This window comes from Micromys minutus (genome assembly GCF_963924665.1).
Source record: "Micromys minutus genome assembly, chromosome: 10".
In the NCBI taxonomy this organism is placed as follows: Eukaryota; Metazoa; Chordata; class Mammalia; order Rodentia; family Muridae; genus Micromys; species Micromys minutus.
Genome location: NC_137979.1, coordinates 12,938,104 through 12,950,451, shown reverse-complemented (window position 1 = coordinate 12,950,451; position 12,348 = coordinate 12,938,104). Strand labels below are relative to the sequence as shown.

General features: G+C 52.1%; 1 protein-coding gene across 1 annotated transcript in view; it reads right to left on the bottom strand.

The window, feature by feature from the left end:
* Nucleotides 1–12,348, bottom strand: part of MYO15A (myosin XVA) — a gene marked incomplete at both ends in the record, with an annotated part of 52,379 nt that overhangs the window by 26,764 nt on the left and 13,267 nt on the right. Inside the window, 18 exons of the mRNA XM_080924068.1 lie at nucleotides 1,775–2,010; nucleotides 2,899–2,994; nucleotides 3,388–3,518; nucleotides 3,595–3,676; nucleotides 3,778–3,831; nucleotides 4,358–4,442; nucleotides 4,840–5,015; nucleotides 5,234–5,351; nucleotides 6,107–6,231; nucleotides 6,401–6,446; nucleotides 6,563–6,711; nucleotides 7,320–7,397; nucleotides 7,923–8,048; nucleotides 8,643–8,774; nucleotides 9,086–9,181; nucleotides 9,829–9,952; nucleotides 10,045–10,103; nucleotides 10,583–10,696. Of these exons, the coding sequence (XP_080780194.1) occupies nucleotides 1,775–2,010; nucleotides 2,899–2,994; nucleotides 3,388–3,518; nucleotides 3,595–3,676; nucleotides 3,778–3,831; nucleotides 4,358–4,442; nucleotides 4,840–5,015; nucleotides 5,234–5,351; nucleotides 6,107–6,231; nucleotides 6,401–6,446; nucleotides 6,563–6,711; nucleotides 7,320–7,397; nucleotides 7,923–8,048; nucleotides 8,643–8,774; nucleotides 9,086–9,181; nucleotides 9,829–9,952; nucleotides 10,045–10,103; nucleotides 10,583–10,696 (2,027 nt within the window). The remainder of the gene's footprint in view (nucleotides 1–1,774; nucleotides 2,011–2,898; nucleotides 2,995–3,387; nucleotides 3,519–3,594; nucleotides 3,677–3,777; nucleotides 3,832–4,357; nucleotides 4,443–4,839; nucleotides 5,016–5,233; nucleotides 5,352–6,106; nucleotides 6,232–6,400; nucleotides 6,447–6,562; nucleotides 6,712–7,319; nucleotides 7,398–7,922; nucleotides 8,049–8,642; nucleotides 8,775–9,085; nucleotides 9,182–9,828; nucleotides 9,953–10,044; nucleotides 10,104–10,582; nucleotides 10,697–12,348) is intronic.

Sequence of the window (12,348 nt, the reverse complement as noted above, 5' to 3'; positions counted from 1 at the left end):
CCAGGTATAAAACTACATTTTATTCACGTGAAGTAATAGTTGTCTCAGAGGCTCACTACCTCAGTGTGCTAACCTAGGACTAGTCCTGGAACCTTCCAGCCTCTGTACAATCTTATCTAGGTCTAAAATGTTTTCAGCCTCTGAGACTTACTGCAGAATAATCTCACCCTTTCTAATTCTTTCTGAATTCTGTTGGCTGGTTTAACTCAGCTGTTCTGGTCCAAACTCCTCTCCAAGCTGACTGATTCAATCTGGCTTCTCTGGGCTTCTCCTGAATTTCTGTTTGGCCTCAGACTAATGATGAGCATCTATTCTAATCTAGCTTCTGCTCATTCTCTGGCCTGCTCTGTCTTTATCTGTGTCTAGCTTGTTCTCTCTTAAATCTGTCTCTGTACAACTGTCTCCTCTCTCTCTCCCTCTCTCTCTCTCTCTCTCTCTCTCTCTCTCTCTCTCTCTCTCTCTCTGTGTGTGTGTGTGTGTGTGTGTGTGTGTGTTTGTGTGAGTTGGGCATATCCTATTCTGTCAAATCTTCCTCTGAGTCATCACTGTCTGCCACTCACTTAGACATCACTTTCAAACAATGGCTGCTTCTACAAACTAACTTTACTGTTTGGGATTAAAGAGGTGTACGAAGGGCATGTCTGTATTCCAGCCAGGGGGATTACAGGTGTGAGCTAAGGCTGAGGCACACCACAACTAAAAACACTTTCTTCAGTAAATAATACAATCTCAGGGTTCCTGTTGCTCTGATCAAATAGATATCTTGCAACACCCAGGTTAGCCTGGAAGTATCCACTGTAGCACAGAAGTGGAAAGACAGAGTCGTGTTCGGATGGGCTGTGTGACTAAGCATGGGCTAGAAACTGGGCTCTGGAGGGCTTTGCCCCCATCCCTTCACTCCCTAGTCTGGGTGACCACTGGCTCTTTGCCTGACCTCCTAGTTTCCATCTGTGTAAGAAATGGCTGTGAGGGTCCAGCTCAGCTCAGGGCCAGTGAGTTGTGCACACCAGCAGGTCCTTCTCATGCCCATTCTGCCCCAAGAGGAACTAGGGTCCTGCTTTCTAGAAGGCCCCACAAAGGCAGGCAGTCAGTGGCCCTACCCTGCTGTTGGAGTCACCACAGCCATAGTACTGGCTGAGGAATGTCCACCTTCTGCATGCTGACCTGGAGAGGTTCCTCACAAGCTGGTGTTCATTGGTAACAGGTAGGTCCTGTTAATATCCCTCATTTTCAGCAGAGAAAGGACAGGTGCTGGTCCTGGGCCATGTGGCAGGCTGGTGCACTGTCTCACAGCCCCTGCGCCTCGCCATCATGGTCACGCCCACACAGCACTTGCCTGATGTTCATCTCTGTTCTGTATATTTAACACGTACTGTCGAGTGATTGCTGTCATCACCCTCCATTTGTAGGAGATGAAGCCAAGGCCTGGAGAGGTTTAGTAACTTGCCTAAAGTCACAGAATTCAGCTTGGGACTTAAGTCCAGATCGTTTTGTGTCCAGCTGTATTCCTCCTAAGTCCTGTCTGTTGTTTTCTCAGTTCTCCACACTCCCGTTTTGCCCTACCCTGGGTTCTGTCGGTCTTCATCCATTCTGACCTAACCCCACCCCCCGCCCCACTGCAGTAAAGCCAGATGCTCTTTTGGCTCTGGGTTCAGTGAAGTGACTGCAAGTTCTGGCTGCCATCCATGCAGGTCTTCTGGCAACACAAAAGCATCCACCAGCCTGACTTCCAAGCTCCTATCTAGCCACTGACTGTCCCTTGGCTTTCACTCACTTGAGCAGGAACTTGTCAAGGTGTGAGGAAGGTGCGAAGCCACTTAGGCAGGCAGCCAGCAGCAACCAGCCACGCTTGGAGTTGTAGGCATTGGGATTGCGCCACACCTGGTTGGCCAGCTGGGCTAGGATCTCATCCCTCAGAGCTGGTTCCACAAGCCCCTGGTGCACAATGTAGTTCCCCAAGATCACCTCCTGGGTGCCATGCAGGTGGGGGTCTCCCATGAAACGCAGAATCTAGGGCACAGAACAAACAGACTCTCGTGGGCTTCTGCCCGCCCTCCAACGTACTTTCTTGTCATGTTCTGCTGTCTACTGAAAAGTCCCTTGTATTTGAACATCACACTACTAGTCATTGCCAAAGAACCAGCAGGAAAATGAGGACCCAAAGTACACACTGACTTCCTCTCTTGCCCATGAATCTCCTGTGGCCCACACTAATTGCCAACGCCCTCTTGTAACCTTGGCCTCCTCCAGGCTCCACTTGGTCCAGAGGGTTCTCTAGCATTCAGATCTGACCACATCACTCCCAGAAAGCACCTTCCAGAGCACCTCCCACCAGCTCTTTGCTGGAATGGGATCTGGAGGCCTGCAATCTACCCCTCACTGGCCTCTCCCTCCTTCTCTCTTGTTCTGTTCCTACCAAGATGCTGCCTTTCCTAATAGGTAATCTCTCCTCATCTCCAATGCCTCCTCCTCCAGGCTGCCTTCTGTGGCTTGCCTAGCTGTACCCATGACTTCATTTGGGTTTCCAGTCTCTGATCTCCCCTCTGTATTTGTTGGTGGTCCTGGGTCAGAACAGGGACTGTTCCCCTCAGCTGTGGGGAGTCCTTAGAAGATGCCAGAGAGCCTCTGAGGCATCCCCAGAAGGATAACTCAGGGAAAGGCTCTCAGGAGGGGGGCCAGATATTTATGCTGATGTAAGCTTCTGTTCTCAAGAAGAGGTGTGGGACTCAGGAGCTGGACTTGAAGACTGAGGAGGATGTCCAAGGAATGATGGGGAAGCTTGTAACCTCCATCATATAAGGCTATGCACTTGATGCCCAGGGGCAGGGGCTCCCGTGACATGGTATTATATGTAGGTAGGGCTATGCACTTGAACCTGGACTAGGATAGATCCCGTACTAGCTTAAAGACACTTATGGCTTCTGCATGGTGCTCCACAGGCAGCCGTGTGAGAGGCATCTTCAGGGGCACTGTCAGCATCCCAAAGGAGGATTCCTGGGGACACAAGGAGGCCATGGTAGGTAATACTGGGGACAACAGACATATCTGTGTTGGGGTGGAATGGGTTTCCCACTCCAGTACCTAGATAAAAAACCAAGGGTCTGGTGAAGGGAGACTATGGTCCACCGAGCGACTAGAGAGGCAGAGCAATTCTGCTGGGCCCTTCTCGGAGGACAGGACACAGAGGTGAGTCCTGTGCCACATCCTAGTCAGGTCTTGACTCTCCAGGCTGGTTGGCACAATACAGCCAGAGTCCAAGAGAGTCTCACTACTGTTAGGGGCCCAGGGCTTCCAACAGGCTCATGTTCACCTGTAAGAGCTTTCAGGGAAGCTGTGGCAGGGTCTGAGTGTCTGTGCCCATTACAGGCTGCTTGTGCCAGCCCTTACCTTAAAGTGGCATCGGATGAACTTGGCCATGGGGTAGTTGTTGATGTCAAGGGGAAGTGTGACACAGGGCTCAGCCTGGAGCCTAGGAGCCCGGACAACGGCTACTCGGGGCACACTGGACGGCTTGAGGCCTGGAGACAGTGCAAGCATGTAGTGACTGCTCTCTTCTTCCAGCCCCCCCGCCCCCCGCTGGTAGAGATGACACACCTGCTGCCACTTGCAGGAGCCCAGCCACCTCAGCTGGCACTTCCAGGTGTCTCACTGGGACCACTTCACGCTTGCTCAGCTCCTGAGGGGATTGTCAAGGGGTGAAGGGACAGCTGCCACACCTTGCCTGCTTGGTAAGGTCTCCCTCCCTGTCCCCTGCTGTGGCTCGGACTCTGCACCCACCTCCTGCTCACGCAGCCATGCCTCCTGTGCCCGGCGCCTCCGCTCTGCCCTCAGCTGCAGGAGAGCAAATGGTCAGGGCACAGGCAGCCGGGGCAGGCGCGAGCAGTAGGGAAGGGCCTGTGGCCTGAAGGCTCCTGGTGGCACTGATAGGACTGGGGTAGTGACAAGGGAGAGAGGCAGAGGCGTAGCCAGAGATGGGAGGAGGTGCCAAGTGGAGCATCTGCAGGACTCTGGGAAACCTTGCATGCCTTCCGAGCTTTGGAAATGGCATTTATCACTGGCAGTTGGTTTATGTGACAGAGGTCAAGACTGTTAGTGAGCTAAATACTAACTAGACCACACTAAAGAGACTCAAGTCACCCGGTGCCAGCCCTGTCTGCAGCTTTCTATGGCCCAGGGTTGGCTATGTCACTCCAAACAGCCTCTCCTTCTGCCTTTCTCTATGTTCCAAGGGACATGCCAGGAAACTGGCCTCAGAGGAGCCACAGCTACCCAGTTCAGGAGGGGGGAATGGCAGGGACTTGTAGTTGGGATGGGGTCCTCTTGAGCTAAGTGCGCCCCAACCCAGGCGGGCCTGTACCTTGAGGTAGCGGCGGCGGTTCACGTAGGTGTGCACCAGGGAACGGAACTTCAGCAGACTCTGCCTCATCTGCTGGTAGCGTTGTCTGAAGAGTCAGTAAGGAGAGCACAGGGTGACCAGGGATCAGGGATGTCTTTGCTACGGCTCACCTTTCACCCCAGGACCCTTTGTCTCAAAAGTAAACGAGTTCAATGTGGGTCAGAGACAGAGCCCAATACACACAAAATCTAGTGACGGGGCCTGGGTTGATCTCACAATGGTCATGTGCTACCCATAGTGGGGGGGGGGTAATGTTTGTGGGTGACAGGAATACCCTCTTGGCTGGAACCACAGTCAGAGGACAGTGACTTGGAGAATCAGTCATCCTTCCTGTGGATGCCTCTTTCAGTTTGCATGCCTCCAAAGACAGGCAGCTTGCTGTTTGAGCCCAGGCTCCTCTGAGCCTGAAGGACACCAGAGACTTCCCCTTCTGTGGGCCTCACCTGGCCAGAAAGCCACGGGCTCTGCTCTGCAGTAGGATGATCTTCCGCCGCAAGGAGCGGAATTGGCGTTGGATGAAGAAACCTCTCAGGTAGCGTTGCAGGGTGAGGGCAGCTCGGTGCTGGACTCGCTCCCTCATGCTCTCCAGTAGCTGGTGCAGGTGCTCCTTGAGGAAGAGCTGGAGGTGGGAGGCAGCAATGGATATCCCGCAAAAACTGAGAAGAGACTGTTGCCTCCCAGAGCTTGGCTGGGTGTTCGGAGCAGCAAAAGCTAGGGTACAGGTCTACCAGACATGGGGTAGGAGGCATCTGGTAGAGCTGAGGTGGATTAACATCCTAAGCTGAGATGTCTGGGGTATCCCTTGGGTACCACTAACATGGGGGCTTCAGGACTCACCTTGCTAACCCCAACACGGTACATGTCTGGAGTGACTGTGCATAGCCGGCTCAGCAATGACACACACATGTCCCCATCTGCTGGCACGTTGAGCTTTAGGGCCACCAGACACCGGTACCTGAAGAGTCAAACTCAGCCTGAGAACCTGAGGTTATCCCATCCCCATGACGAGGAGGTGTGGTCCAGTGGGTGGCTTGCTCACAATACTATCCTCAAAACTAGTTCAAGGTGTCAGAGCTGTCATCTATTTCAGCAGAACAAGACCCTTTACTGGCCTTCTGCTGGAACTTGTCCTAATAATTATTAAAAATCACCCTAGAGGGATTTAATACAGACAGAAATTATGGAAAGGAAGGCTCCTGTCACCAAGACTCACATCCTGAGTTTATTCTCTGGCGACTCATGTTTTTCATATGATGGAAAGAGAGTACTGACTCCTAAAAGTTGTCTTGGAACCTCCACGCACACTGTGACATGTTTGAACCACCACCCAGTAAGTAAAGAAGTACTAGTAGTAGGAAGAAGAAGAAGAAGAAGAAGAAGAAGAAGAAGAAGAAGAAGAAGAAGAAGAAGAAGAAGAAGAAGAAGAAGAAGAAGAAGAAGGAAAAGGAGAAGGAGAAGGAGGAGAAGGAGAAGAAGAGGAAGAGGAGGGGGAGGAGGAAGAAGAAGAAGAAGAGGAAGAGGAAGAGGAGGAGGAAGAGGAGGAGGAAGAGGAGGAGGAGGAGGAGGAGACAAAACAAATATATTTCCCATGTCGACCCTAACATGTTTTGTATACAGCCTGAACAACAGTGCTTGACAGATCCTATGTTACTTAGGCTGTGGGGGTCTAGAGGGGAGTCGGTATAGTTAGGAACTACCCAGTGAAAGTACCTGTCGATAAACACCTGGAATGGTAGCCGCACTGGGAAGCCTTCCTTGCGGATCCTCACGGTCTCCAGAACCCCCGAATAGCGTAACTGTGCCATCATCACATCAGGCTCAAAGAGACCAGGTTCCTAGAAGAATTCCCAGAGAAGCCATCTGCACACCACCCATTTAGGTACAAAGGCTCTCTCAGGGGTGAGGAGTCCCTGCAGTGGGCAGGTAGGGGGCCAGAGAGGCCAAGCCACTTGTTCAGTGTCACGCTTCACAGGGGGAAGAATTTGGCTTTCCCGGGGGTCTCACCTTTTTATGGTTGGGCTTCAGGCAACGCACAAACAAAGGGTTACACCTGGGCAGAGGCAGGAGAGGCTGCGTGAGGTCTCAGAGAGAGAGAGAGGGCACTCATGCTCTGAGGGCCACAGGGTAAAGGTGATGCTGGATACTCTGCCCATTCACCCAACCCACCTCTCCATCTTTTCCACCAGGTCCAGGAGGGACTGCTGGAACTTGGCCGCCACCGTGTGAGCCTTGTAGAGTCGGGTAATGGAGCTGCTCTTGCCCAGGCGCGGAGGGGCAGTCTGCGCAGCGTGGCTGGAGAAGAGGTGTGCTACCACCTGCAGGGGTCAGGATATTGGAAGCCAGTGACAGACAGACAGGGAAAGGGTCAAGTCCCTGGACTGAAAGGTTCTAAAAAACAACTTGACCATAGATATCCCACCATCCTGGCTTGCCTATGGGCTCAACACCTCCCAGGGGACCCAGTCCCCAACAAAGCTGCTTTTCCCTCTATTCTGGGGAATGCACAGCTCTTGCTGAGGACCTGACCCTGTTCAGGAAAGGGAAGGTCCACAGGGGAGGAAAGGCAACCATCCTCTGTCATAGGTCCTCCTGCTGATGGACAATGGGGCTCAACTTTGGCCTATGCACTCTCCAGAGTGTCAGGCTCCAAGTATAAATGAAGAATTCAGAACTTAGTCTGGCTCTGACTGTTCTGGTTAACATCGTGAGCCAGGTGGGAAGGGTCTCAGGAGGGACTGAGGCGTGGCAGGTGGCTGAGAAAGGGTGAGTTTAAAGAGCAAGACAGAGTTGGGGGGCTTCCCTTTTCCTGGACTGAGAACCAGGGATTGAGCTGGTGGAGGCTAGACCAAGTAAGGGGCAGTAGGTACAGGAATGTGGGCAGGGACCACGGGGTTGGAGCAGGTGCGAGATCAGGCTGGCTTACTCTTGTGCGGCTGTGCACAAACAAGTCCAGGACGTCTTGGCGCACTTGGTCATGGTTCTTGTCCAGAAACTTGTGCACCTGCAAAGGAGACTGGTGGGTCTTTGACTGGTCCAGGATGCAGTAAGGGCGTGTTTCCAGTGCTCTGTGGTCCTTCATCATCTACTAGACTTCCGTCCACCTCTGTCCTAACAGGGAATGGGCTCTCCCCTCTGGCCTGGCCCCTCCCTATTCACGCCACCCTGATCACTCTTCCAGAAGGGATACTATCCATACTAGGCCTCACTTCCTTCTACCCATTCTGCAGATGAGGAAAGTAGGCCCAAATGGAGACAGAAGCTTAAAATCCAATGTCATGACTTGGATAACAATGACTCCTGTACCAGTAACCAAATCTACCCTACATCTCATATCTACTCCAGAAGATTCACATAATTAGTCCCATTTTTTTTTTTTCAGATGAGAAAACAGACTCAGAGAACTTAAGCAATTTCCCCAAGGCCATACAGATAAAGGGCTGCTGGTCCAGAACTGGAATCATGGTGGTTCTGTCTCCAGCCTGCAGGGCCCAGGGCCTGAGGCGGTGTTAGCTCCCTCCACTCTCACCTGATAGGTGACCTTGCCCGCGTAGTGCTTGATGGTAAACTCCGGCAGTGGCATCTTCGGCTTGGAGTAGAGTGGGTTGGCGCCGTGGTGGTAGTGGCACTTCTGTAGGAATGTGTGGTCTGTGGCCTGTAGGGGAGGGAGGCGGGGGGGGGGGGCTTGGGCACCTGTTTCTAGTCCAGTGCCAAATTCTCCAGCCTGGACTGTTCTGCTCCCCTAAGAGGTGCTGGAGAAGAATGGCCCAGTCGTGAGAGGCTGAGTTGTGGAAGACAGACCCACAGCTGTGGCTGAATCAGCCAATTCCCTGCTGCTCATACTGACATAGTACCCTGTGTTTAAGTCACAGCAGGAGGGGCTGGAGATAGCTTAGCAGTTAAGAGCATTGTCTGCTCTTCCAGAGGTCCTGAGTTCAATTCTCAGCAACCACATGGTGGCTCATAACCGTCTGTAATGGGATCCGATGCCCTCTTCTGGGGTGTCTGAAGATAGCCACAGTATACCCAAATACATTAAAATGAATAAACAATTTTTTTAAAAATCAGAGTATTGGGCCCAAACGCAGGCCACCTCATCTGGAACTTTCATTCTTAGTCACTCCAGGTGACTGGAGATGATGAGGTCCTAACACTACATTTCCTGCTCCAGACATGAGTGCAGAGGGGTGGACTCGAACAGGGAGTCAAGCAGACTAGGACTCAGACCACAGAAGCATTTGGGGCTCACCTGTGGGAAACAGCACTGGTCATCTAGGATGCGCAGGATGCCGTAGGGCTTCAGGGAGATGAGGTTGATGCAGGGCTGGTTGTCAGCAAAGGCGATCTCTCTCCAGTCCATCTGCTCTCGGATGTACTCCTCCTGTGAATAGTGTGGGCTCAGCCACCTCCACCCAGGCTGACCTATCTCTGTGCTCTGCCTCCTGTTACATGGAGCCAGTATCTTAGCAGGGTGAGATGAACCCTCAGAGCCTCCTTTCCTGACTTCACGAGTCAGCAGAGCCTTAGAAAGGTCCCGTGAGGACTCTTCTCTAGGTTCGGCAGCCCAGCATCTTTCCCTCCAAAGCATAGGCCTCATGCGTGCTACTCCTGCTTTTAATGCTGTCCCTCTGTGTCTTTAGGAAGGCTCCTGACCAGCAAGGATGGACAATCAGGAGTGTGGAGGCGGCATACCTGTTCCTCCTGGAAGACGATCTTGTTGAACAGGTACTGAAGGTTCTCGTTGGCATAGTTGATGCACAGTTGTTCGAAGCTGTTGAAGCTCAGGTCCTGCCAGGCAGATGGAGGTTAGGTCTGGTTCCTCCTTGGTCAGCAGCCCGTCTGTCCCCACCACGGGTGCTATGTGCCCAAGCCCAGGCCCCTCGCTGCATTTCATGGCTACAGTTTCAAAAAGCTGGATTCTGACCATAGAGATCATAAGGTATTCTGCACGCCAGATGGGGGCCATGGAAGAGCCCAAAGCTTGAGCCACGACATCTTCCAGGCCTGGATTTACCACTTTCTGGCTGTTTGTAAAATGGGGACCCTGGGAACACCTGCCTTACATGGCTTCTGGTTGATGTGGCTTTATGAACAACATCACTTTTTAAGTGTCTGCTATAGTCATGGATGTTTTACCCAGCCCTTCTCTGTTATCCTCATGGAATATAGCAGTCTTCCCACAATAACACTGGCTCCTCAAAAAAAAGTCACCCCCGTGCCTCCGACCTCTACAGATACTGTTCCTTCACCTGGGAATGTTTCTTTCTTCCAGAAAGCTGCCTCTGACCCATGACCTGCCGAGGTAAGAGCTTGAAGGCTCCCCAGTGCTACATGTCAGAGCCATGGTGACATAAATCTGTAGCACACTATCCCCGACCAGCCTCGCTGAGCAGCTTTCCAAGGGCAAGGCCCAGTCTGGCCCCACTGAGCCCTACCTCGAAGCCATATATGTCAAGGATGGCGATGGACAACGTATCTTGTTTTGGAGACACGAGAGCGTTGACCCTGGTGATGAGCCAGCCAAACAGCAGTGCATACAAGACCTTGGCCATGGCATCCCTGGAGCAGAGGCCATGTTGGGCTGAGGGTGAGCGGGATCAGGGTAGAGATGCTGTGAGTCTGGGAGTCAGGACGGAAGGGCACAGCCTTACCTGGCGTCCACGGCGCTCTCCACTGTTAGGGGTGTGAAGATCTTCTCTCGGATTGTCTCCTGGGAAGAAAGTGACCTTTGAGTGACAGCTGGCTGGCCAGTGCCTCAGGAAGCCTCTGGAGGCTGGGGGTTTAGGAGGGTGGGAAAGAGACACTGGAGATATGGGTAAGTGATCTCAAGCTCAGTGATGGCCAAGGTGGGACAAACTGCTTTCTCTGCACCTGGCCATTCAATCAGGGGAAGAGGAAGGCCTTAGAGAAGGCACTGATTTAGCTTTCTGGAGGTGACCATGTCACACATCTGTCTGTGTCCACCCTGTTTCTCCCCCTCCCCCCACCCTCCAGATACACACACTCCAGCCACACTGACAGGAATATAAGCATAAGGTAATCAAGGCCGGGAAAGCCACACAGAGGCTTGAAGTGAGGTTCTGCCTCTCCAGATGCTGGGAGGAGACCTATGAAGTGATGAGACAGGGGGAACCGTGGCCCTGGAGTAATAAATAGGCCCTTGATAGGATGCAGAGCCCTCAGACTCACAGTCACTTTGAAGGTGATAGCCTTCTGCAGGCCCTCAGGAGAGACTTGAAGCAGCTCTGCCACAGCCTGGATCTCCCGAGCGCTCACCACTGAGGCCACCTCCTGGGCATCAGTCTATGCAAAACACCAGGCGGCAAGTCTGAGTTTAGAGTTCTCATAAAAGCAGAAACAAGCTAGAATACCAGAGAAAGCCAGGAGAAGAAGTAGAGGATGCTCTCTGGGGTAAAAGAAACATAATACAGACATTAAATCAGCCTGGTGTGAGGGCGTGGCTCAGGAGAACACTCACCTAGCATGTGTGGGGTCCTAGGTTCCATCCTCAACATCAAAATAAATATGCGAAACAAAACAGGTACAGTGTGCACTACACGGAGATGATGCCCATTAGAAGATCTGGAATTGGGCTGAGGAGGTGGCTCCCTGGATGAAATACTTTCTGTGCATGTGTGAGGATCTGAGTCCAGATCCCAGCTTGGTAAAAACCAGGCATGGTGGTGCTTACCCTTAATCCCCACACCGAAGGGACAGAACAATTCCAGGGGCTCAGTGATTGGTTCATTGGAATTGGTAAACTTTAGGTTCAGTGAGAGGCCCCATCTCCAAAAATAAGGTGGGGAGCAATGGAAGAAGATCCCTAGCCTCCATGACAGACAGACACACAGAGAGACAGAGAAGAACGAGGAGGGAGGGAGGGAGAGGGAGAAAAAAATGAGGGAGAGGGAGAGGGGAAGGGGAGGGGGGAGAGAGAGAGAGAGAGAGAGAGAGAGAGAGAGAGAGAGAGAGAGAGAGAGAGAGAGAGAGAGAGATGCTCAACAGTTAACAGAATGTGCTGCTCTTCTAGAGGACCTGAGTTCAGCTCCCAACCATCTCTAACTGTCAAACACCCTGATGTCCTTGAGCACTTGCACACACACAGCACACACATACACACAGACATAAGGTTTAAAAGACAGACTTCCCAGCAACAGCCAGCTATAGAGGCATATGCCTACAGTACCAGAACTCAGAAGGCTGAGGCAGGAGAACCATATAGCAAGACCTTATTTCAAAGAAAACAGGACAACCAAGAAAACAACAGCATGCTAAGGTCTAGAATCAGGCATAAATATATCTGGCAACTGTATGCTTAATAAGTACCTGTTTTTCAAATCAGGGTAAGCACAACTGCATAAACATTTTATTAAACATAAAAATCAATTGGATTCCTATCTCTCACTTTACTACAATGGATTATTATTATAAGATTTATTTTATTTTTAATAAAACAAATGAGTATTTATTTATTTATTTATTTATTTTTTCATTCATTCTGAGACAGGGTTTCTCTGTGTAGCCCTCACTGTCCTGGAACTCGCTCTGTAGGCTGACCTTGTACTCAGACATTTATGCGCTCCTGCCTCTCAAGTGCTGGGACTAAAGCACACACCACCACTGCCCACCACTGCCCACCACTGCCCACCACTGCCCACCACTGCCCACCACTACCCACCACTGCCCACCACTGCCCACCACTACCCACCACTACCCACCACTGCCCACCACTACCCACCACTGCCCACCACTACCCACCACTACCCACCACTACCCACCACTGCCCACCACTGCCCACCACTGCCCACCACTACCCACCACTGCCCACCACTACCCACCACTGCCCACCACTACCCACCACTGCCCACCACTACCCACCACTGCCCACCACTGCCCACCACTGCCCACCACTACCCACCACTACCCACCACTGCCCACCACTACCCACCACTACC